The 25,838-nt window shown below is 37.9% G+C and overlaps 1 protein-coding gene across 6 annotated transcripts in view; it reads left to right on the top strand.

Annotated features, from left to right (window-relative positions):
* The window catches only part of DTNB (dystrobrevin beta), a 227,745-nt gene that overhangs the window by 107,753 nt on the left and 94,154 nt on the right, over positions 1-25,838 (top strand). For all 6 annotated transcript variants that reach the window (XM_035000716.1, XM_035000718.1, XM_035000714.1 and 3 more), the window contains exon 9: positions 4,559-4,683. In XM_035000716.1, the coding sequence (XP_034856607.1) occupies positions 4,559-4,683 (125 nt within the window). The remainder of the gene's footprint in view (positions 1-4,558; positions 4,684-25,838) is intronic.

The raw sequence follows: 25,838 nt of genomic DNA, 5'->3' as shown, positions 1-25,838 counted from the left end.
TAAAGAAGAATATAAGGTATTACCTGAGAAGATACGAGGAAGCTACAATTAAATCCCTGTTACACTGTACAGAGATAGAAATGAAATATTGAGTAGAAAACAAATGAACTTATTTGTTAAATGATCCTGTGGCAATTGATTATCTATAAAGAATAAAATTGGATTCTTTCCTCATACCTATAAAAAAAAATCAGTTCTAAGTAGATTCAAATTAAATATAAAAGAAAAACTATAAAACTTTAGAAGACAATATGGGAGACTATCTTTATGACCTCAGGGAGGGAATATTTCTTAAGATATAAAAAAACAATATAAAGGAGAAGATTAATAAATTGGGACTACTGTTATGATAAAGATTTCTGTTCTTCAAAAACAAGCCTTAAAGTAGGAGTTAATTGTGAGACATAACCTCTGTAGGGTTAAAATACAAAAAATATAAAGAACTCTTACAGGGCGCCTGGGTGGCTCAGTCAGTTAAGTGTCTGCCTTCAGCTCAGGTCATGATCCAGGTCATGATCTGGAGTCCCTGCTCAGTCGGAAGTCTGCTTCTCCCTCTCCCTCTGCCCCACCCCCAGCTCGGGCTCTCTCCTTCTCTCAAATGAATAAATAAAATCTTTAAGGACGGGGCGCCTGGGTGGCTCAGTTGGTTAAGCGACTGCCTTCGGCTCAGGTCATGATCCTGGAGTCCCGGGATCGAGTCACGCATCGGGCTCCCTGCTCGGTGGGGAGTCTGCTTCTCCCTCTGACCCTCCCCCCTCTCATGTGCTCTCTCTCTCTCTTTCTCTCTCATTCTCTCTCTCAAATAAATAAATAAATAAAATCTTTAAAAAAAAAATCTTTAAGAAAAAAAAAAAGAACTCTTACAAATCAATAAGAGAAAGGCAACCCGGTGAAACATTACACCAAAGACAGGAATAGACAGGAATAGGCATTTCACAGAGGAAGAAACCCAAATGGCTCATAAACATTGGAAAAGATGCTCAGTCTTTTTGGCGATCAGGGAATCGCAAATTAAAACCACATTACCATTTATCACCCACTAGATTGGCAAATGTTAAAATATCTGACAATAATAAGGGTTAGCCAGAATGTGGAGATTTAGGAAGTCTCTCACACAGCTGATGGAGTGGAAATTAGTGTAACCACTTTGTAAAAACAAGTTGACAGGGCCTAGTAAGATTGAATGTGCATTTCCACTCTGATGTAACTCCTACACATGGCCACCAGGAGACATGGACAAGAAAGTTTATAGCAACATTGTGAATGAGGGAAAAATGGAAACAACCCAAATGTTCATCAGCAGTGGAATGGATATATAAATTATGATGTAATTAAGCAATGAAATACAATCAGTTGGTGAAAAAATGTATGACTTACAGTTACATATATCAATATGGATGATTTGTAACATAATTTTAAGTGAAAACAAGTTGCAGAAAAATATATCTGTCTATATAGACTTTAAACATGTATTAAATCATGTATTATTTATACATAATTGCTAAAATATAAAATCAAAGACATGATTAATACAAAATCCAGGATCTAGGTTACCAGGAGAGGAGCAGGTGCAGTGGGGGAGGGGGCTGTTAGCATAAGCTCCCACAGCAAGCTTCAAGCTTCTGAGCAACTGCCATATTTCTGTTTCTCAGGCAGAAGAGTGGGTAGGTGGGTATTTGTTTTATAACTTTTTAAACTGCATATACATATTTTATACCCTCTGACATAGTTTTTAAAAACTGCAACCTGTAGTATTTTTAAGAGATGGTAGGACATGTTTTGATATTAGGTGATGTGGATTATTAAAAACGCACAAAATTTGAAAATCATCACCTAAGACTGTGTTGGGAGGAGATGTCCTTTTTCAGGGTAAGGCCTCTCCATATGTTTATTAGTTTGAGGGTCCAGGTGACGGGAAAGGTACAGAGACATAAAGTGGTATCTCTGGCAGAGTGACTTAAACGGGGTGTAGAAGGCACCAGTCCCTGCACCTGGGCTGCCTTTCTTATTTCCTCACTTCTGTAAATATTTAGTGACTGACTTGTGTTGTAACTCAAAAAATAAGCTTATGTGGTTTGGTCAGGAAAAAGCAATCTAGAAAATTCATCTAGGCAAATTGTACAAATAACATATTCTGTTATAGGACAGATTCTGGGGCTATAAAGAGGAGTAAGATGTAGATTCTACCTTTTAGGAACGCCAGTTTCAAAGATATAGGCACGTAAATTGAAAAGTGCACCATAACGTAAACACAACAGTGGAAACATGTCCACTGTAAATGGGTAGCTGGGAAAGGTGGTCTCTGACTTATGGAGCCAGGAGGAAAGTCTGCCCAGGGCAAGGCTTGCAAGTAGTCTTGAGAGCTGAGCAGGAAACTTACAGAAAAATAGACTGGCAAAGGGCAACCTCAGAAAGGCCCATGCCAAGGTACAGAGACCTATGAGAACATGGCGTTTGGGCTAATTGAAGCTCATCATTGATGCTAGTGTGAGGAGAGGTGGGAGCCAGATATGAAGGCTTTTGTATGGACTGTGATGGTGTGCATTTAGATCTTATTCTATAAGCGATTATCAGCCTTTGAAAGATGTCAGGCAGAAAAGTGTGACATGAGGTCTGGGGGCAGTATAGAAAACAGAGGGGAGGATCAAGTCACATTTCAGCACATCGTCCTGCAAAAGGAGGATATGGAGAGCACTTAGAGGGGATGTTTAGAGTTTCTGCTTTGTTTAGCTTTATATGATTTTTAGGAAATTAGATTACATTTAGATTTTGCCCAGAATTTAATGTGTTGAAGGTGTTAGTGGTAGGTGATTTGGAGCCAATATATGAAGTTTCTGGAGAAATTGATATTATTCAGGGTGCCTGGGTGGCTCAGTTGGTTAAGCGACTGCCTTTGGCTCAGATCATGATCCTGGAGTCCAGGATCGAGTCCCGCATTGGGCTCCCTGCTCAGCGGGGAGCCTGCTTTTCCCTTTCACCCCCCACCCCATGTTCTTTCTCTTTTTCTCATTCTCTCTCTCAAATAAATAAATGAAATCTTTAAAAAAAAAAAAAGAAATTGATATTATTCAGTCTGTATTATAAACAAGGTATTAACTTTCCCTACATAGTCTTTTTTTTTTTTTTTTTAAAGATTAATTTTAGGGAGAGCGAGCCAGAGAGAGCAGGGGGAGGAGAGGGAGAAGGAGAGTGTCTTACGCAGGCTCCTTGCTGAGCACAGAGCCCGATGTGGGGCCTGATCCCATGACCCTCAGATCATGACCTGAGCCAAAATCAAGAGTCGGATACTTAACTGACTGAGCCACCCAGGCGCCCTGTCTTTCCCTACATAGTCTTTTTTTTTTAAGATTTTATTTATTTATTTATTTGACAGAAAGAGAGAGACAGCGAGAGAGGGAACACAAGCAGGGGGAGTGGGAGAGGGAGAAGCAGGCTTCCTGCAGAGCAGGGATCCCGATGCAGGGCTTGCTCCTAGGACCCTGGGATCATGACCTGAGCCAAAGACAGACACTTAACGGCTGAGCCACCCAGGCGCCCCTCCCTTAAAGGCAAAGAGAGTTTTGCTTATTTTGTGTTAAATACATGCAAGCATATAAAAGTTAAGTGGAGATGTGGTATTGATAAGGCACACAGCTGCAAACAAATTCTATTTTTCAGTGGTACATACGGTAATACACTGCAGAGTGAGTATAATGAAATATTTACACCTTTTTGCAGTTAATATCCTTCTAAGGAAATCTCAACAACTGTGTTATTTAAAGGAAATAGGGTGGGCAACAATATCAGTATATGAAGAGCCTCCTTTATGTATGGGTTTCCGATGTGAATGTTCTGAATAACTTAATTGTGGCATGTTGTTTACTTTTGTGCATATTTACTATTAAATCTTAGACTCACTGGTCTTTGGATTTGGTGTATATTGTTCTACCTTACAGAGAAATGTATTAGTATGCCAACTTATTCTTGTACCTTCAGCATATCTGAATTTATAGTCACGGGTCTGATGCTGCCTGTGAATATGAGGGCACTCTTCTGTGTCTGAATACATAGCCAGACCCTTAGCATCAAATGTTCTGCCTCACGTTTATTTTGGGAATAATCTCTTAATAGGCACGTTTTGGGATGTGACTTAGCAGCCAATTTGCTAACATTCAAAAGCCACGAGCTCTCAGCATTATCTTAGCCTTTTAGTATTTTAGTCCAGCAAAAATTTCTGACTCTGATTGGGAAATTAACTATAACATCTTACCAAAAATGATCCAGAAGCATCAAAAGAGAGCGTTCATGCAAAGGGCACAGAGAGAAGTTCAAAAGGAAAGTTAACATTAACTTAAGAGTGCATAGTAGAAATGAGGGAGTAAGCATAGAAATGAAGGACCACAAGTGACCTTGGAATAACTGTAGGTTCCTTTCTATAAGGCAAATAATGTTGATTATAATGCATCTTAGCTTTTATTTCGAAAGATATTTTCTGCAGTTCTTGTCACCAAGTTTTTTTGAAATTCTTCTTCGTTCTTTTAAGATTGAATTTATTTCCTTATTTTCTACTTTGACACAGAAATCCCCTGCAAAGAAGCTGAGCCATGCAATTAGTAAATCTCTGGGGTGCGTACCCACCAGAGAACCCCCGCATCCTGTTTTTCCTGAGCAACCAGAGAAACCACTTGACCTTGCAAATATAGTGTAAGTATACACCGGAATTTGGATGTGGATTATACTGAAATGGAGACCTTGCTGATTTCTTTTGGATCAAAGCCAACTTCACCTAACATGAACATTTAACCTTCTGGTTTTTACTTTACTTTTGGGGAACTTAGGACTTCAAGATTTCATTTCTTTAAGTCACCATAAGTATTTATATGGAAGCCTAGCTCCTGAGCCCTGAAGTAATATAATGTAATATATTATAATAATAATGTAATAAAAGTAAAGCCTCAGTAATATAATGATCTCAAACAGAAACATTAATTAATATATTGAAGAGTAATTATGAACTGGTTTTAGCAAGGTTGCCTTTTTTTGTTTGTTCTTCCGTAAATCAGTGGTAGAGATCATTTTTTCTCTGCAGCAATAATGCCTATAGTTATTTTTTTTATGTTAGTTCAGGCAACATAGAAATGAAAATCAACTTCATTTGCTTCTTTGTATTGAGAGAAAATTAGGAAAGATAAGGTTGTATTCTATAAATAAAACTAGTGTTTTATTTTTACTTTCTTTGAATATTCATGCTAAATGAGAGAAAGCCAGACAGGAACAAAAAAGAGAAGTAGACAAAGAGGAAGAGTAAGGAGGAGGAGAAACAACGAAGCGTTAAGATTCAGCCTCTAAACTGGATTCTTAACTCTGAATTAAATGGTGTTGTTACGTGTCCTCCTGGATAAAGTAGTAGGGTTTTTTGTTTTGTTTTGTTTTGGGGAGAGGGGCAAGGGCAGAGGAAGAGAGAGAAAGAGAATCTTAAGCAGGCTTCATGTCCAGCAAGGAGCCTAACACAGGACTCAGTCTCACAACCCTGAGATCATGACCTGAGCTGAAATCAAGAGTCAGATGCTTAACCAACTGAGCCACGCAGGCACCCCAAAGTCAGTAGGTTTTTGATCATTAGTCTTTATTGGGTGTTGACAAGTTTTTCTGTTGGAGCAGACATCTATTTTCTTTTACCTCCGTATAAAACACTTAGGGTTCTTGATCTTTTATTTTCTTTCTCATTCAATAATTTGAAAGACTTTTATTAAAATAATGCATACATATAAATTAGAAATTTAATAATACAGAAAAATATAATAAAATACAGCACATCCTCCGACACTTCCTTGCCTTGTGCTTTGTCTAGGTTTTCGATCTGTGAGATGTCTTTGCATTTGAGTAGTAACTTGTTTCAGAGCCATTTATTGGATGATCTGTCATTCCCCCACTGACCTACAGTGCCACGGTCGTCATAAATGAAGTGTCCAGATGTGCGTGGTCTGGTTCTGGGCTCTTCTATTCCTGTGGTCAAATTGTCTATCCTTATGCCAACATCATACTATTTTAGTTACTATAAGGGATTAAGTAATGTTTTTAGTAGGAGTGTCTTGTCTATTCTTTGCCTTTTGCTCTTTCATATAAATTTTAGAATCAGCTTATTGAGTCCCTCATAAAATTTTGTTTGGATTTTGATCAGAGATTCGTTGGATCTAAAGATCACATTGGGGAGAATTGACATCTTTACAGTATTAAGTCTTCCATGTCATGAATGAGCTGTGTCTTTCTATTTATTTAAATATCACTTTGTGCCTTTCAGTAAAGCTTTATAATTTTCCCTAGAAAGATATTATATATGTTAGATTAATTCTTCCATACTTTTAAAGATTCTTCTGTACAATTTGTTATTGCTCTTGCAAATGGTGCCTTTTTTTCCCTACAGTTTTTTTGAGATATAATTTACATGCGATAAAATGCACCCACTTCAAATGTACAATTTAGTGAGTTTTGGCAAATGTATACTGTCATGCAAATGGTATTTTCATTGAGTTATGTTTTTCAACAGTGTATTGCTGGTATGTGGAAATGCAAATAATCCACTATCTAGTCATCTTGCCTGATGTGCTCATTAATTCTAGTAATTTGTACTGAGATGTTTTTGGATTTCCTATAAATAATTGTATCACTTGCAAATAATGATAGTTTTGTTTTTTCCCTCCCAGTCCTGTACTTTTAGATATTAATCATACCTTTTTTTTTTTTTTTTTTTTTTTTGGTCTTCGTACTGGCTGAACCTCCAGTGCAATATTGAATAGAAATAGTTTGGTAGGCATTCTTCTGTTATTGCTAATCCCAGAGAGACAGCTTTCAGCGTTCATTTAGTGTGTTATTTGATGTAGGTTTTATAGAAACTGTTGATCAGGTAAAAGAGCTTCCTTTGTATGCCTTGTTTGCTAAGAGTGCTTTTTTTGGGTCATGAATGGATGTGGAATTTTATCAGACTTTTCTCCCTTGACATGATCATGGGAGTCTCTTTATTCTATTAATGTAGTGAATTATATGAATTTTTTTTAAACAGCCATACATTCCTGGAATAAACATAAGTTGACTCTCTTTTTAATACACTGCTAGTTTTCATTTGCTAATGTTTTGCCTAGATTTTGCCTATGTTTAAAAGTTAAATTGTCCTGTAATTTCCCTTGTTTGTTTGTTTTTTTATTTTGTTTTTAGGACAAAGTCTGCCCAGTTTGCTATCTTCAAAAAGTTGAGGAGAATTCTCTCTTTTTATATTTTTTGGAAAGAACTTATTTAAAATTGGAATTATTTGCTCCTTCAATTTTTGGTGAAATTCACCAATGACGTTATCTCTGCCAAAAGCCTTCTTTGTGGGAAAATTTTGAACTGTGAATTCTATTTTTAAAAACAATTATAAGACTTCATTTTTATTTCTTTATGAGTCACTTTAGAACATTTTATATTTGTCAGAATTTGTCAGTTTCATTTGAATTTTCAAAGTTATTGGCACAAAGTTCGTAATGTTTGTCTATGGTATGTGTGCTAATGTCCCTTTTAAATTCCCACTCTCGTGTATTTATCATTTTTCTTTCTCTTTGGTTTTTCCTTGAACACATCTTGCCATAGGTTTGTCCAGTCTATTGGACTTTAAGAGGACCAACTTTTGGTTTTGATGATTCTCCTACTGTATGCATTGTATTTTTGAATATTATTTGTGTCCAACCTTATCTTATTTCTTTTGTTACACTTTCTTTGGGTTTATCTTGCTACTCTCTTTCTAACTTCCTTAAAGATATGATTAGCTTACTCATTTCAGGTCTTTTCCCCCTAATTAATGCTATGAATTTCTCTAAGTTCTCTCTGAGTAGTGTCCAAGTTTTCTTATGTACTTTTTTGTTTTTCTAAATATTTTCAAAGTTGTGATATGAATTCTTCTTTAAGAATACTATACTTTCTTTTTTCTTCTTGTTTTTTTAATTTTCTTTTCTTTTTTTTTTTTTTAAGCAATCTCTACATCAGCATGGAGCTTGAACTCACAACCCTAAGATCAAGAGTTGCACACTCTTATCAGCTAAGCCAGCCAGGCACCAAGCAGCATACTTTCTTAATATCCAAACATATGAGGATTGTTTAGTTGCCTTTTTGTTATTAATTTTTAGTTTAATTTCATTTTGGTCTAATAAGTGGTCTATACTATTCAATTCTTTCAAATTTGTTTTGACATGCTTATTATATGTAGTATATGATCCAGTTTTTATTATGTTCCTAGTAAGCATGAAAATAATGTTCATTCTATGCTTGTTTGGTTTAGAGTTCATAGTGAATGAATGTATGTCAGCTAGGTCAAGTTTGTTAATCCTGTTGCTCTTATCTTCAAAACTATACATATTTCACTAGGAAATTGAAAATTTGTTCTTATCTAGTGAGTCTCTTTATTCCTAATAATTCTGTTTGTTCTCAAGTCTATTTTATTCGCTAAACATCTTTTAGTGTCTTTTGCTTGTATGTGCCTAGTGGAACTTTCCCCATCCTTATACTTTTAACTTTTCTGTATCCTTAAGTGTTCAGTATGCTTCTTGTAAATTGTAAGCTGGGTTTTAAAAATCTAGTCTGACAACTTGTCTTAACTGGCGAGTTTTGTCCATTTAAATGTATTATTATAATGTTGTTATTATAATTAGTCATAAGTAAAATTGGCTTTCATTATTACAGTTACAAAAGTATTACTACTGTAATAATTGAACTTTTTTCTACTATCTTACTTTGTGCTATTTATAATATTTTTAAAATTCCCCCTTTATTTGCATACCCCACTCTGGTCACCCTTTCCTCAGGGGTAATCATTCTGATATGCTCATTGTATATCTTTTTACCAGTATATATTCTTGAAAACTAGGTTGTGTTTTGTACATTCTTTTAAAAAATGTATGTCAGGTGGCACTATGCAGATTTTACCTGTCCGTTCTCCCTACATAGCTGCCTTCAGATCTCTGCCTCCACATAAAATGCTGCAGTAAACAGATGTTTCCCCGGTGGACTGGGTAAGAATTTCTTTAAACTGAGGGTATAGTTGTTGGTCAAAAGTTATGTATATCCCAACCAGAGGAAGTGTGTTGGGGAATCCGGTATTTTAGTACAGACCTGCAGTTAATCTCTCCCGTCTGAGTTCAGGCCTCATTCAGCTGCATCTCCCTGCTGTGGCTGAATTCAGAGACTTTCTGGTCAGTTTCACTAGCGAGTAACCTCTGGTTTTTCACCAGGCCTAGAAAAGAGGAGCCTTTGGCTGTGTGGTTTTGGGTAGTGGACTGAAAGAGATAGGAGGTGTTCTGCTTTTTTAGGTGGACTTTCAACCAATCCTCTTATTTTTATTTTTTATTTTTATTTTTTTTTATTTTATTTTTTTTTAAAGATTTTATTTATTTATTTGACAGAGAGAGACACAGCGAGAGAGGGAACACAAGCAGGGGGAGTGGGAGAGGGAGAAGCAGGCTCCCCGCAGAGCAGGGAGCCCGATGCGGGACTCGATCCCGGGACCCCGGGATCATGACCTGAGCCGAAGGCAGTCGCTTAACCAACTGAGCCACCCAGGCGCCCAATCCTCTTATTTTTAATGCAGCCCCTCTCCCCTCTTTCCGAGGCACCAGGCAGCTCTAATTACTGAGCATTCCTGATCTTGTGGCTTCATTTCCCTTGTTGCAGGAGGACTTGGACCTCAGGTTTCTTCTTCTCTCTATATTGAACCTTACCCATCTCCAGTTTCTGTTGGAAGTTTGGTATGAATTCAGTCTAGGACTGAGAGCTAAGAATTGGAACCTTGAATTTCTCTTATTGATTCTTATCGTTTTATTATATTTGCCTCGGGCCTTTTTTTTTTTTTTTTTAATAAGACATTGTAGATAAAGTTGTGGTTTCCTGTGTCTTTCCTAATCCCATTACCCTTTCTCTCCCCATAGAGTAGCCCCTAACATTTATTTGGTATTTATTACTCTATACACGTTCTTTTTTTTTTTTTTTTAAGATTATTTATTTATTTATTTGAGAGAGAGAGACACAGCGAGAGGGGGAACACAAGCAGGGGGAGTGGGAGAGGGAGAAGCACTCCCTGCCAAGCAGGGAGCCCGATGCGGGGCTCTATCCCAGGACCCTGGGACCATGACCTGAGCAGAAGGCAGATGCCCAACGACTGAGCCACCCAGGCACCCCTCTATACATGTTCTTATACTTTTACCAGATGTTCATGCATCCATAAAATAACATATTTTAAAACTTTATATAAATGGTTATGCTCTACATATACTTTTGTAAGTTTATTACTTTATTAAATAGTATGTTTTTGAGATTTATCCAGAATCTCAGATGGCATTCCACTGAATGACTATACAATAAATAATCCATTCTCCTATCGATAGACATTGAGGTTGTTTTTAGTTTTTCACTACAACCTACAATGCAGCTTATGAGCATTCTTTTTTTTTTTTTTTAAAGATTTTATTTATTTATTCATGAGAGATAGAGAGAGAGGCAGAGGCAAAGGGAGAAGCAGGCTCCCCACGGAGCAGGGAGCCCGATGCGGGACTCAATCCCAGGACCTTGGGATCATGACCTGAGCCGAAGGCAGACGCTCAACCGACTGAGCCACCCAGGCGTCCTTATGAGCATTCTTATACAGAGCATTTCTCTAAGGTATGAGTGTAGCTGCTGGGTCCTAAGATATGAATATCACATAATCAAGATAGATTAGGTGATAATGCAGTAGAAAATTAACCCCCAAATCTCATGGTTCAACATACGGATGTTTATTTGTCATTCATGCAAAGTCCCTTGTGGATGGGAAGGACTCCAGAGCAGCTGAACTATAGACAGTGGCTCAGTGGTTTAGGCTGCTTCAGTTTTTGGCTCACCATCTTAACGTGAGGCCTCGTTGATCCCTGCAGCAGGGGAAGAGACCATGTGGGGTGCTCATACCCATCTTCCTGTATTCAAAAGTGACACATGTCATTTCCCTTACAATTCTACCTAACTTCAAGTGTATATCGTTTTCCATATACCTAGGAAGGAGAGGAGAACTAGATACTGGTCAGCTCTAGTAACATATACTGCAAGTGTCTTCGTCTTCACTAGGTGTTACCAGACTAGGTATTACCTAGAATTCAGATTTTATATTTCAAATATTTATTAATCTAAATTATTCCCAAGGCAAGAATATAGTCAAGAGGCCACTCAGAAAACAGAATATAGCTTCCTTTTCAGATTCTGATGAAATTTTGAGCAATTAATCCTATTTGGGTTGACTACACAACTTTTTTTTTTTTTTTAAGATATTATTTATTTATTTGACAGAGACACAGCGAGAGAGGGAACACAAGCAGGGGGAGTGGGAGAAGGAGAAGCAGGCTTCCCGCTGAGCAGGGAGCCTGATGCAGGGCTCGATCCCAGGACCCCAGGATCACCACCCGAGCCAAAGGCAGATGCTTAACCGACTGAGCCACCCAGGCGCCCCGAGAAGAGTTTTCATAGCTGTCATCAGACTCTCAGAGGGATATGCACCTGTAAAAAAAAGTCTAGTTTTTTTTTCTTTAGTATATGTGCTGCCGAAGCAAGCACAAAAGTTTAGTTTTTGAAATGGGTCTGGAGAGAAAAGGGCATTTTATTTTATTTTTTATTTATTTTTTAAATGAAGAGGCAGGCTCTCTCTTTTTTTTTTTAAAGATTTTATTTATTTATTTGACAGAGAGATAGTGAGAGCAGGAACACAAGCAGGGGGAGTGGGAGAGGGAGAAGCAGGCTTCCCGCTGAGCAGGGAGCCCAATACGGGGCTCGATCCCAGGACCCTGGGACCATGACCTGAGCGGAAGGCAGACGCTTAACAACTGAGCCACCCAGGCACCCCGACTAGACAACTTTTAAGGTCCCTTTCAACTTTGAGTTTCTCTGTTTTGTAGATTTTTCTTCTATATTCACAGGTCACTGGGTCCCAGATTTGGCTGATGTCAGGGTCACTCAGCTTTAAAAAGTATAGATTACTAAGTCACTTTCATTCTGGGTTAGGTCAGCTAATCATTATTCTGGGGGTGGCCTGGAAATCTATCTTTTGAAAAAGTTTCCTAGTGAATCTGATCAAATTATGGAACTGCTTCAGTAGAATATAAATGGTTTTAGCTGTATGAACAAGCTAATAATTCAGTATTAAGCATCCAAAATACATATAGAATATAACTAGAATATAAATATATGACTAGCAGTTCTTAACTCTTGCTGAGATTCTTTTTTTTTTTTTAAGATTTTTTTTGTTTATTTGACAGAGAGAGCACAAGCAGGGGGAGCAACAGGCAGAGGGAAAGGCAGGCTCCCCACTGAGCAGAGAGCCCAATGCGGGACTCGATCCCAGGACCTTGGGATCATGACCCAAGCTGAAGGCAGCCGATTAACCAACTGAGCCACCCAGGTGCCCCTGAGATTCTTAATTATCCATTCATTCAGCAGATAATTATTGAGAACCTTCCAGGTACTATGCAAGGTGCAAATGGTATTCACACAGTGCTTGGCTTCTATGCAGATAGGTTTGAGTGAGTGAGGTAGCCAGTTTTATAAAGGGCAGCGTCTGCTGGCTTCCATAGGAAAGAGTTATAGGGGGAGCTCTAAAGATGAGAAATTTGTGAGGAGTGGGCTGCTGTGCATTTCTAATCTTGATCAAGAAAAGAAGGTCTCTGTTTTGTAGAGATGAAGATGAGTCCTGCTTAAAGTCAGCAAAATATTTCATTTGAATAGGATCATGATTATTTTAATCAGTTTTATTGTATTAATATTAATTATATTTATTTAAAAGGGTTCTTTTTTAGACAAAGAATAGACAGTCGTCTTGCACTTAGTGAGTCTTTACACATTGTAGGTATTACTTTCAGACACCTAAGTTGTTTATATATGTTTTACTAAATATCAGTAATCCTGGTTCAGATGAACCCCATTTACTGAGGGGGTTAGGATTGGGGGTAAAATCCAAGGGACTGGATGACCAACATAGTTAACCTTCCCCTAGGCCACTAATTAAAATTTTTTCAAGTTGTTGCATGCTTATTTGCTCACAACTTTTAAAAGATGGGACATGCTAGAAAGTCTAACCTTTTCTTTTCTTTTTTTTTTAAAGATTTATTTATTCATTTGAGAGAGCGAGAATGAGAGAGAGTACATGAGAGGGGGGAGGGTCAGAGGGAGAAGCAGGCTCCTCGCCGAGCAGGGAGCCCGATGCGGGACTCGATCCCGGGACTCCAGGATCATGACCTGAGCCGAAGGCAGTCGCCCAACCAACTGAGCCACCCAGGCACCCGAAAGTCTAACCTTTTCAAGCTGAATCTTTCTCAGAGTAGGGAATAAGGTTTCTTACTAAAGTTTTTTATTTAAAGATCGAATTTGTTAATTTTTTCTTTTTTTCTGGCTTCCATTTCATGTTTAACATTAATGTTCTCATCTCAAAATTATAAGAATACATCTGTCTCTAAAAAATTTCTTATTTCTGGATTTTTTTCTTGTTTTGTTGTTGTCGGATATGAGATAAGAATTTAAGGGTTTTTCTTTCTCAAAATGGTTAGCCATTTGTCCCAACTCCATAATGATTTTCCTCCTGATTTGTTGCAGTTTTAATTTTGCTTTCCTTTTAGCAATTGATACTCACCTTGATAGTCTGAGAAATAATATAAATCACATATGTGTCTGTAGCTGTAAAATAATTCTAGATGTCTTTTTTTTTAAAAAAGATTTTATTCATTTGACGGAGAGAGAGAGCGCAAAGCAGGGGGAGTGGCAGGCAGAGGGAGAGGGAAAAGCAGGCTTCCTGCTGAGCAGGGAGCCCGACGTGGGGCTCGATCCCAGGACCCTGGGACCATGACCTGAGCTGAAGGCAGACGCTTAACCGACTGAGCCACCCAGGCACCCCTGTACAAGATGTCTTTACCTTATGGTTTGTCTTTATCTTATTGGCAGGCTAGAAAGGCTTTTGTGAAGAATAACATTTATAGTGAAGCCTAAAAGATGAATAGGGATTAGCCATGTTGGAGGTCAGTGGAGGAACATTCCCAGCAGAGGGGGAGCAGTAGGACAGAGAGCAGAGGCCACCTGAGATTTTGGACATGATACTGAATTTTGAAGGGTTTTATTTTTATTTATTTATTTATTTATTTATTTTTAAAGATTTTATTTATTTATTTATTTGAAAGAGAGAGAGAGAGAAACAGCATGAGAAGGGATAGCGTCAGAGGGAGAAGCAGGCTCCCCACCGAGCCGGGAGCCCGATGCGGGACTCGATCCCAGGACTCTGGGGTCATGACCTGAGCCGAAGGTAGTCGCTCAACCAACTGAGCCACCCAGGTGCCCCTTGAAGGGTTTTAGATGGGAGAGAGAGATGTTGAATTTTGCATTTTAACAAATCACTGCCTGCTGTGTAGAAATAAGGAGTGGGGACAAGAATGAAAAGAGGCCAGCTAATTTTTTTTTTTTCAGAGGCCAAGTGAGAGATGATGGTGGTTTGGACTGTCATGGTGGTAATGAGAAGAGTTTGTGAACACAGAAGGAATTTTAGGTTTTACCATTATTGCACTCCTAGAAATAAAGTTAAAACCCAATGGAAATGTGGGACAGGAATTGAAATTAAGTGTGAGATAAAGTATATTTTAATGTTAATTGCTTACATTTCATGTTGATATAGAGATTTTTCCAGATTGTCATAAATTCAAGATTCAAGTGTTTTTATTTATTAGGCCCCCACAGTGTTCCAAGCCCTTTGCTCACCTCTTCTGTATATATCATTTCATTTAACTCTTATGGCAACCTTTGCAGTGTAAATATCATTCACCTAAAATGGGTCAGGAAACAGCATTGGTGAGTTTCAGTGACCTACCCAAGATCACACAGCTCACAATGTTGGAGTTGGGACTGGACTCCACACCCAGCCTCTTTCCATTGCACCTCACTTTCCTAACAGGCAGACCCAGTAAGAAATTGTTACCATGGAAACATACAGTAATTGAACCATTGTTTGAGCCCTGTGGTTCGATTTAGTATCAAGAGAGGACATTGAATATAGCTGTATGTTGGTTGATTGAAATATAGAAGGGAGACAGTGTGGTATGATAGAAGAGAAACTAGACTAAAAATAGAGACATCTGTTTGCTTTACTGTGAAGTGATTAAAACTTAATTATCTCAGGATATTGTTTAAGGTTAATGTATTTGAAAATATTTTTTTAAAAAAAGATTTTATTTATTTGAGAGAGAGAGCATGCACATAGGGAGGGGCAGAAGGAGAGGGAGAGAATCTCAAGCAGACTCCACGCTGAGTGGGGAGCCCGACACAGGGCTCAATCTCATGACCCCAAGATCACGACCTGAGCTGAAACCAAGAGTCGGATGCTTAACCAGACTGAGCCCCCCCAGGCACCCCTGAAAATACTTAAGAGGTTAGGATGCTATCATACTGTATTCTAAACTTTTAAAGTCTTTTCCTCAGAATTAAGTAAATCCTATCACAAAAATGTAACCTCCACAAAGGCTGGGACTCTGTCTTACTCTTCACTGAGTTCCTAGTGTCCAGAATAGTGCCTGGTGCTTGGTGGGCGTTCAGAATGCTTTGAATGAATGAATAACACTAAACCTGCTTTATACAAACAGACATCTACCTCATCACCTCCTCTGACTTTTTATGTTTGTTCCTTTCAGAAAATAGTTCAGGTCACGTACCTACATTAAGTCTCCACTAGATGTCAGGCATATTTCCTTGATTGGTTCATTGTGTTTTGTTTTGTTTTGTTTTGTTTTTCTTTTCTGGTGAGTTGAGAATATTAAGTAAACAGGTTTTTCAAATAAACCTCACACAAAACCAATTCACTCATCTTCAACACTAGCAACTTTTCTTACTTATGAGTCTCTGAGAGAAATTAGTTATTTCTTTTGGTCAAAACATCTTTATAAAACTTTCTGGCTGTAGATGTCTGATAGACTTTCTGCTAGCCTAATTCAAGCAATTTGCTGTTGCTTAAGATCTAATTATCTAACCACACAGTCCTTATACCTAATTTCTTTAATTAGTGGTTAATCACCATTACATTTCAGTTTATGGTTACTTATTTCTGAGAGAGGGCAAAACTTCCTGTTGTTGGCTTAGTGTATTTATTCCTCTGAATTTCGTCAGGGGAGAGAATGACCAGTGTCCCGCTGGACACACCTATGATTGATACGTTCTCCTAAACAGGGCTTGGCAAACTACAGCCTCCAGGTAAAGTCTCGCCTGTTGCCTGTCTTTTATGGCCCATGATGACATTTTTAAATGGTCGAAGAGAAAAAAATATTTCATGAAATAGAAAGAGTAATAATATTTTGTGAAAATTATATGAAATTCAAATTTCAGTGTCCATAAATAAAGTTTTGTTTGGACAAGCCACACTTAACTCCTTTATGTATTATCTTTGCTTTCAGGCTACAGTGGCAAAGTTGAATCTTTGTAACTAAGATTGAATGACCCTAAAAACCTAAAATATTTTACAGCATAGGAAATCTAGTCAGTGGTAATGTAATAGCAATGTCTAGTGACAGATGGGAGCTAACCTTGTGGTGAGCACAGCATAATGTATAGACTTGTCAGATCACTATGTTTTTTTGTTTTTGTTTTTTTTTAAAGATTATTTATTTATTTATTTGACAGAGAGAGACACAGTGAGAGAGGGAACACAAGCAAGGGGAGTGGGACAGGGAGAAGCAGGCTTCCCGCGGAGCAGGGAGCCCGATGCGGGGCTCGATCCCAGGACCCCAGGATCATGACCTGAGCCGAAGGCAGACGCTTAACCGACTGAGCCACCCAGGCGCCCGTCAGATCACTATGTTGTATACCTGAAGCTAACGTGTATCAACTATACTTCAGTTTTAAAAAAACAAATGCAGAATATTTACTATCTAGCTCTTTAGAGAAAAAGTTTTGCCGACCCCGATTCTTAAGGAAGGTTGATTGATAAAAACTGCAAATTTAGGGAACTTTGTGCTTCTTGATATTTTGTTTTTCTGAATGTTCATCATCATCTTTGATGGTTCAGGTGGTTTTTTCAACCCAAGGGTGAAGGTTAATTGGTAACTTCTGTTGAAGCACTTGGATAAAGTTTGTTACCTAGAAACCAGACTGCCTTATTGTTTCTTGCTGCTTATGCATATATAAATATATAGCCTATTTGAACAGCTGAGCCAACCAGTTTTTTCCACACTTTGTGTCAAAACAGAATTAACCTATATAATAAAAAATTCATTATTTAAATTATAGTTATAATTAAATACTTTAATATGGCTCTTATTTGTTCTCTTTTAACTGCTCTTCTATTGAATGCTTAGACCATCTATGCATTATTTTGATTTGATCAAAACATATCTGTCCTTATTTATTTGAGAGAGCGAGAGAGTGAGCACGAGTGGGGTGAGGGTCGGAGGAAGAAGCAGACTCCCCAATGAGCAGGGAGCCCAATGTGGGGCTCGATCCTGGGACGCCGGGATCATGACTTGAGCCGAAGGCAGCCGCTTAACCGTATCTGTCCTTTTTTTTTTTTTTTTTTTTTTACTTTTCAGCTTTTATTACAAAAAGAAGAGCATGATCCCAGCCCAGTTTTCCAACAAAAGTCACCACCTCAAAGTCTGACTTGGTCAGGGCCTTTCTGGATGGGGAGTGGGCTGGTAGACATGCAGGGCCCCACTCAGACCACCCACTTCACCCTCCCCTGCCCCGGGCTGGACCTGACATATGTAGAAGCAGCTCTTACAGCTGCTCACTGGGCCTCGTTGAAGTGAGTCACCATTGTCTTGTGCAGTGTCTCTTTGTAGGACTTGGTTGAAGTGACCCCATAGGAGCTGCCTCAGGCACCCAAGCCAGAACCCCGCACCCGTGTCTGGGCCTCAGTGGGCGTCACAATGCCCTGCTTCTTGCGGCCCAGGCCACTACCCTCCATATTTGTCCTTTTTTAAATTTCAAGTTCATAGATTTTTTTTAACTTTAGACAACCATGCTTGAAACATCTCATGCTTACAGTATTTGTGAACCTTTTCTGGTAAAATATGAAAACTCTGCTTGTTTTATTCTTATTCATAATGATTTTAAGTAAATCGGTAGAAATTTGTGAGACGGGGAATAATGTAAGACCATTTGTAAAAACCCTATGAAATTTGTAAGACTCTGTGAAAAAAACAACTACTTGTTGAACAACTACTCTATGAAAAAATAACTACTTTTTTTGTTTATGTTGTTTAGATATTAAAGCACATTTTTATGATGCTTCTTTTAAAATGATGGATGAGTCTGGATTTGGAGACGGCTTTTGTGACAAGGATGCTTCTGGCTAATTGTCCTGTGCCAAACTGAATGCCTCATTGTTAGCAACTTTTTTTATAAGCCAAATTTGGGTGTTTTCAAAAAGAGTTATTAACTGACTTGAACTGTATTCCCGAGCAAATTGTGGGTGTTACAGAATTTTATAATATTGATATGTTGGTCTGGATGAAATCACTGTCTTCCACAACTGTTTACTGAATATGTATTGTGACTGGGGCTCTGTGCTTGGTGCTGAGGATAGAATCTTATTTGAGAAGACCGACAAGATGATACTTTTCTCTTTGATCACTAGATGAATCTGATATTCTCGTCACTTGAAAGGAGTATCAGATTCGTTTTGGGTATCTTGGTCTTTTGAGATTGAACCTATTTGGAAGGTTATAATTTTGAGCTATTTCCAATAGGTAAGTATTATACTTTGACTCTTAGATCATAGCTCATCTGATACTAATTCTGTCGTGCACTTTGCTGTAGTGATTTTGAAAAACCTAGGCAATGGTGATGTAATCTGCTCACCAGTGGGCCAACAGACACCTTTTATTTCAGGTCTGTCTAATTTAATCTTTGGAGAAAAGAAAAGCTGCTTTTTGTTCTCCTAGTCATATAACCTGGAATGTGAAGGTTCTTATGGCTCTTAAGGGTCACGACTCATCTGATACTAATTCTGTCTTAACATTTTGCTGGGATGATTTTGAAAACCTAGCACCTGAGGAATACAAGAGATTCTCTTAGGTCTTTGAGCTTCTCTTCATCCTGGTTTGGGTGTCATCTCTTTGGCTCCATTTCAGGCTGAAGGTCCCAGATAATTATTCTCTTCCAGGGTTAGGGCGCTTGCTGGCCCTGGAAGTATATCTCTCCAAAAAAGAAAGATGGAGGACAGAGAGCGCTGATACTAAGGGTCATGTGTTGTGTAAGGTAGTCCTAGAAATAGGATAAGGTTTTGTGTGTGGTGGAGGGGGGAGGGCGCATGCATTCATGAACCACACATGTGAGTATATATGTACCTGTGTATGTGTGTGTGAGAGAGTGATGGTCAGGTGAACAGCACATGTGGTGATTGATTATGATGCAGTAAGGAGAAACAGTATTATTTAATACAATAAAACTCAGGGTTTAATCCTAGGAGGGTAATTATTTACAAGTGACTGTGACTTTGGTCTGCTGAGTTTCACCTCCCCCCTTGAGATTTTTCTCTGTTTACCACTGTCATCAAGCACTGTGTTTCTAAACTCTAAATTTAACATGATCTAAATACCATCCCTTGGTTTTTTTCTCATTTCATTGTGGTAAAAATACATAACATAAAATTTACCATCTTAACCATTTTTCAAGTGTATAGTTCAGTAGTATTAAGTATATTTATATTGTTGTGAAACAGATCTCCAGAACCTTTTCAGCTTGCAAATCTGAGACAACCTATCTATTAAACATCAACTTTCCTTTTACTACAAGCCCGTGGTAACCACCATTCTACTTTCATTTTCTATGAATTTGAGTACTTTAGATACCTCATCTAAGTGGAATCATGTATTTTCTTTTTCTTTTTGTGACTGTCTTATTTCATGTAGCATAATGCCCTTAAGGTTCATCCATGTTGTAGCCTGTTTCAGGACTTATTTCGTTGTATGTATATACCACGTTTTGTTTGTGCATTCCTTCATCAGTCGATGTTTGGGTTGCTTTCACCTTTTGGGCCAATCTGAATAATCTGCTATGAAGATGGATGTACAGACAACTCTTTGAGACCCCGCTTTCAATTTATTGAAATCTATGCCCAGAGATGGGATCGCTGGATGTTAATGGTAGTTCCACTTTTAGTATCTGAGGAACTTCTGTAGTGTTTTCCATCCCAGCTATACCAGTTTACATGCCTACTAATGATGTCCAAAGGCTCCAATTTCTCTACATTCCCACTAACACTTGTTATTTTCTCTTTTTTCTTATTACTGTTTTATTTAAAATAGTCACCCTAATGAGTGTGAGATAATATCTCATTGTGGTTTTGCTTTGTCTTTTCTTTTTTAAGTAGTTTTATTGAGATATTTACCTACCATAAAATTCACCCACTGTGACAGTTAAATAACTCTTAGTAAATTTATATAATTTTGCATCCATCACCATCATCCAGTTTTAAAACATTTCTACCACCCAAAAGAGTTTCCTGCTACCTATTTTTGGTCAATTCCAGCTCCTACTGGTGGCCCCAAGGCAACCACTGATACACTTCCTATTTCTATGACTTTGCCTTTTCTAGCAATTTCATATAAATAGAACAATATAATATGTAGTCTTTTGTTCTCTTTCGTTTGGCATAATATTTTCGAGGCTTATCCATATGGTATCAAGTATCAATAGTTCATTCCTTCTAAATGCTGAAAATATCCCATTACATGAATATACCACATTTTATTTATCCCTCAGCAGTTGATGGACATTTGGTTCATTTCCAGTTTTTGCCTATTATGAATAATGCTGCTATGAACATTTGTGTCTCTATGTGGACATTTTTTTTTTAAACGAGTTTGTTTTAAAGATTTTATTTATTTGAGAGGGAGAAAGAGCATGAGCAGGGGGAGGGGCAGAAGGAGAGAGAGAATCTTAAGCAGACTCCATCCTTAGGGCAGAGCCTGGTGTGGGGCTCAATCTCAGGACTCCGAAATCGAGACCTGAGCCAAAACCAAGAGTCAAACGCTGAACCAACTGAGCCACCAGGCTTCCCATGAGGATGTTTTTATTTCTCTAGGATGGATACCTAGGAGTAGAATTGCTGGGGCATGCAGAAAGTCTATGTTTAACTTTTTAAGAAACCGCCAAACTGTTTTTGAAAGTGACTATACCCTGTTACATTCCTGCCAACAACACGTGAGAGTTCCAATTTCTTCACATTCCCACCAGCACTTCATTTATTGTCATCTTTTGGATTTTTGACATCCTAGTTTGTGAGTAGTGGTATCTAATTGTGGTTTTAGTTTGCATTTCCCCAGTGACTGATGATGTTGAGCTCCTTTTCATGTATTTATAAACTGTTCATGTATCTTCTTTGATACAATTTTCTGTTTAAGATCTTCTGCCTGTTTAAGTAGTCTTTTTGTTTTTTAATAGTTTTATATTTACAGAAATGCTGTAAAGATTGGGCAGGGAGTTCCCATATTCCCTGCACTCAGTTTCCCCTGTTGTTAACATTTTACAAATGAACCAGTATTGATATTAGTATTAACTGAACTCCATGGTTTATTGAGGTTTCATTAATTTTTTTCCTGATGTCTTTTTTCAGTTGCAGTTCCCATCCAAGATACCCCATTACATTTATTCCTCATGCCTCCTTGGGCTCCTCTGGACCCTGACAGTTTTTTTGGCCCACTTTATAATTGAGTTATCTTACTGAGTTTTAAGAGTTCTTCATATATTTTGGTCATAAGTTCTTTATCAAATACATGATTTGAAAATAATTTTTACAGTCTGTGTCTTTTCATTTTCTTAATGATCTTTTGAAGAAAAAGTTTTTAATTTTGAGGAAGCCCAATTTGGCAGGTTTTTTTTCTTTTAAGGATTATGCTTTTGATGTCATATATAAGAAATCTTTAACAATGGATCGTGGATCACCACATCAAAAACCAATGATGTATGGTGACTTAACATAACATAATAAAATAAAAAAATAAAAATAAAAATAAAAGAAGAAATCTTTGCCTGGGGCGCCTGGGTGGTGCAGTCGGTGAAGCGTCTGCCTTTGGCTCAGGTCATGATTCCAGGGTCCTGGGATTGAACCCTGTATCTGGCTCCCTGCTTCTCCCTCTCCCTCTCTCCCTGCTCGTGCGCTTTCTCTTGTCAAATAAATAAGTAAAATCTTTGAAAAAAAAAATCTTTGCCTGACCCAGGGTCACAAAAATTTTCTCCTATGTGTTCCTCAAAAATTTTAGTTTTAACCTTTGCATTTTAGTCTATTATCCATTTTTGTGTTACTTTTGAACTAATTATGATTGCTTTAAAAATCCTTGAAAAGTAATCATTCTTAATAGTGAGAAATCTGCTCTTCTTTGAACTTTATTTCTTCCCAAGCCAAACCTAGGTTATACCTATAATGGAATTTCATGCAGACATTGAGCCTCAGAATTATATTTCACTGAGTGGAATTTCTTTTTTTTTTTTTTTAAGTTTAATTTTTTTTAGTAATTTCTATACTCAATGTGGGGCTTGAAATCACGACCCCGAGATCAAGAGTCATATGCTCTTCCGACTGAGCCAGCCAGGGTCTCCTTGAGTGGAATTTCTTAATAGATAGAATGTGTATACTGTGATCTGGTTGCAATTTAGAATAATCTGAATATTTCTTGGCATCTTTGTAGGTCTTTATATTGCCCACTTTTGATTAGTACCTGAGTTTAGCACCTACTAAATTAGCCCTTTTCATTTTTCTTAAACTTCAAATCTATCTACATATTTCTGACAAATTAATCTTCTTGAATCATTGCCTTTATCATATTACTTCCCTGTTTAAAAGTCTGCAAAACTCCATTGCCTGTGGAATTGAGGAGGCACTCCTCATGCTGGAATTCAAGACCCTGTGTAATCAGGACCCACCCCACTCTTTGAATCTTATCTTCTTCTACTAAATTTATGTAGTATAAAGCCTGTGCTTCAGCCAAACCTACCTCCTTCCCACCCTTTAAAACTTTGTATCTCTTCCTGCCCCTCTGAGCTGACTCATGAACTTCCCAAGCCAACTACTCCCTTTCCTGAATGCCCTTTTTTGCCTCTTTCAGGTTTTTCCTCTTTTGTATATCCATGAGCCAAGCTTAATTCTACTGTATCCACAAAATCTTTGAACCTTGAAGCAGCTAACTCATATGGATCTCTTCTTTCCTTCCCTAAATTCCTTTAGCTCTTGGTTTATCAGTCATCCGGACACCCAAAGTGCTGTTCTCTTCTTTAAGGATTTTTTGAGTACGTATTAGGCCTGATTTCTTTAAGATTGTAAGCACCTCCTTTGCACCTTCAACTTCTTAAGGGATGTCCTTTGTGTATGTCATTTGTGCCTGGTACATTCCAGGTGTTTGTGGGACTAAACTTCACTGACTTGTTACGCTTCTAGAGTATGGAGCACAGTTGTAAATTCTCAGTGAATTAGGTTAAATGTGGTAAGTTACTTATAGCCCCTCTCTTCAGGGTCGCATCTTGGGAGCTTGCTTATTGATTGTATATGACTTTGCTGATCTTACTGAAGCTTTGGAAGGCAATCAAGGAAAGGCTACTCAGATTATAAAAGTCTGTATTTTTTTGTGAGCTTTTGGAGAGAAGATCTTGTTTTAATATTCAAAATAATCCTAGAGGTCAAGATAAGGACAAAATAAGGCATCTTCTCCTTTGGTAAAGTAACCTTTCTCTTTTGTCTTACTTTTTCCCTTTTGGATAATGTTAATGGATCATCTTGAGGTTAAAGCTGGGTACCTTGCCTCCCAAGTGTGAATTTAAGGAAATATTCTATTAAATTGTATTGAATGATTTTCCTCCTTGGTTTTTCACTTTTTAAATGGAATTCTTTTTGGAACTTAAGTGACTTCTTTTTTCTCTTTAGTCATTTCTTTCCAGCTGTCACCACCTCATGTTTAATTCTGTGTAAGTCCAGCTGTTATTTTTCACTTGTTTCCTGTGTCCAGTTTATTACAAGAAAAACATTCTTGTTATGAGCTGCTCCATAGAGTTTCTTGAGATGAATATTTAACATCTTCATTTTAAGAAATTAATTAAACTGCCATTGATATTATCTGTGTGAATTTAGACCTTTGGAGAGCTTAGAAGTCGAGAAGGGTATAATATAGTGGGATAAAAATCTTGCTGCCAGATTGGACATGGAGTATGAGAGAAAGAGAGAAATCAATTTGGCCTAAATAACTGGAAAAATAGAGTTGGAGATACCTACAGGTGAGACACGTTTGGGTAGAATTAGATCTCCAGTTTGGACATGTTCAATTTATTTTGACAGCCAAATAGAGATGTCAGATGGCACCCCAGCTAGCTGATTTTTAAAAATTCTTTTTTTCTAATATGCTGAGTTAAGGCAATTATTTATTTATTTTTATTTTTTTTAAGTTTATTTATTTATAATCTCTACATTCAATGTGGGGCTCAAACTCATCACCCAGAAATCAAGAGTCGCAAGCTCTTCCGACTAAGCAAGCCAGGCACCCCTAAGGCAATTTTTAAAATTTCCAAACACATGAGACTTTTTGGGAGTATTCCTTGATGCTTTCTGATATTATTGAGTTTTGGTCACAGGTGGTATTCGGTATGATGTTGATTCTTTGGTAGAGTTGAGATATCTTTTAGGGTTAAGTATCTGAACAATTTTTCTAAACATCCTGTGTTTGTTTTAAAAGATTCTCAGATTACTGAGTGTAGTGTTCCCAGTATTCCCATTAGATCAAGTTTGTTAATTATGTGTTTAAAAAAGATTAAATTTAATTTTAAAAATGCATTAAGTGACTATAGATGGAAATGCCAGCTGGCTGAATATTATGGGAGAAGCTTGTGGTAAATTTTCCATTAAGATCATTAGGTACAGGGCGCCTGGGTGGCTCAGTTGGTTAAGCGACTGCCTTCGGCTCAGGTCATGATCCTGGAGTCCCTGGATCGAGTCCCGCATCGGGCTCCCTGCTCGGTGGGGAGTCTGCTTCTCCCTCTGACCCTCTTCCCTCTCATGCTCTCTCTCATTCTCTCTGTCTCAAATAAATAAATAAATAAAATCTTAAAAAAAAAAAAAAAGATCATTAGGTACAGAGGAATTGTTTCTTAGCAATTTGGACAGAAATGACCATGATGTACTCTGGAGAACTGTGTGATGACTCAGAGAACCTTAAATGATGACAAAGACACTGATGTCAAAGATGCATTCAAAGAGTTTGAATAGGGGCACCTGGGTGGCTCAGTTGGTTAAGCGTCCAAATCTTAATCTTAGCTCAGGTCTTGACCTCAGGGTCATGAGTTTGAGCCCCATGTTGGGCTCCATGCTGGACATGGAACCTACTTGAAAACAAAAACCAAAAAAACCTTAAAGAGTTTGGATGAAATTGATTCATGAAAGTGAAATAAAGTTATATTTCTAAATTAGTGTGATCTTAAATGTTAAGTAGCAATGGAAGGAAGGAGAGAAATAGGATTAAGTCGAAGTACAAGTAGCAACAAACTTTTGATACATTTTTTCTTTTTAAAAAATAGGGGAAATGGGGTGCCTGGGGGGCTCAGTGGGTTAAGCATCTGCCTTCGGCTCTGGTCATGGTCCCAGGGTCCTGGGATCTGGTCCCACATTAGGCTCCCTGCTGAGCAGGGAGCCTGCTTCTCCCTTTCCCTCTGCTGCTGCGTGCTCTCCCTCTCTTTCTCTCTCTCTCCCTCTGTCAAATAAATAAAATCTTAAAAAAAAAAATAGGGGAAGTGACCCCAAATATAAGATGATCTTTCCTAAGAAAGAATCTCCAAAAACTAATTTGAACATGTAAACCTTAAATGAATCAAGT

Source organism: Mirounga leonina, unplaced genomic scaffold (genome assembly GCF_011800145.1).
Source record: "Mirounga leonina isolate KUSES-001 unplaced genomic scaffold, KU_Mleo_1.0 Mir_125, whole genome shotgun sequence".
Lineage (NCBI taxonomy): Eukaryota > Metazoa > Chordata > Mammalia > Carnivora > Phocidae > Mirounga > Mirounga leonina.
Note: the sequence above shows the minus strand (reverse complement) of the source record. Positions and strands in the feature narration are given on the sequence as shown.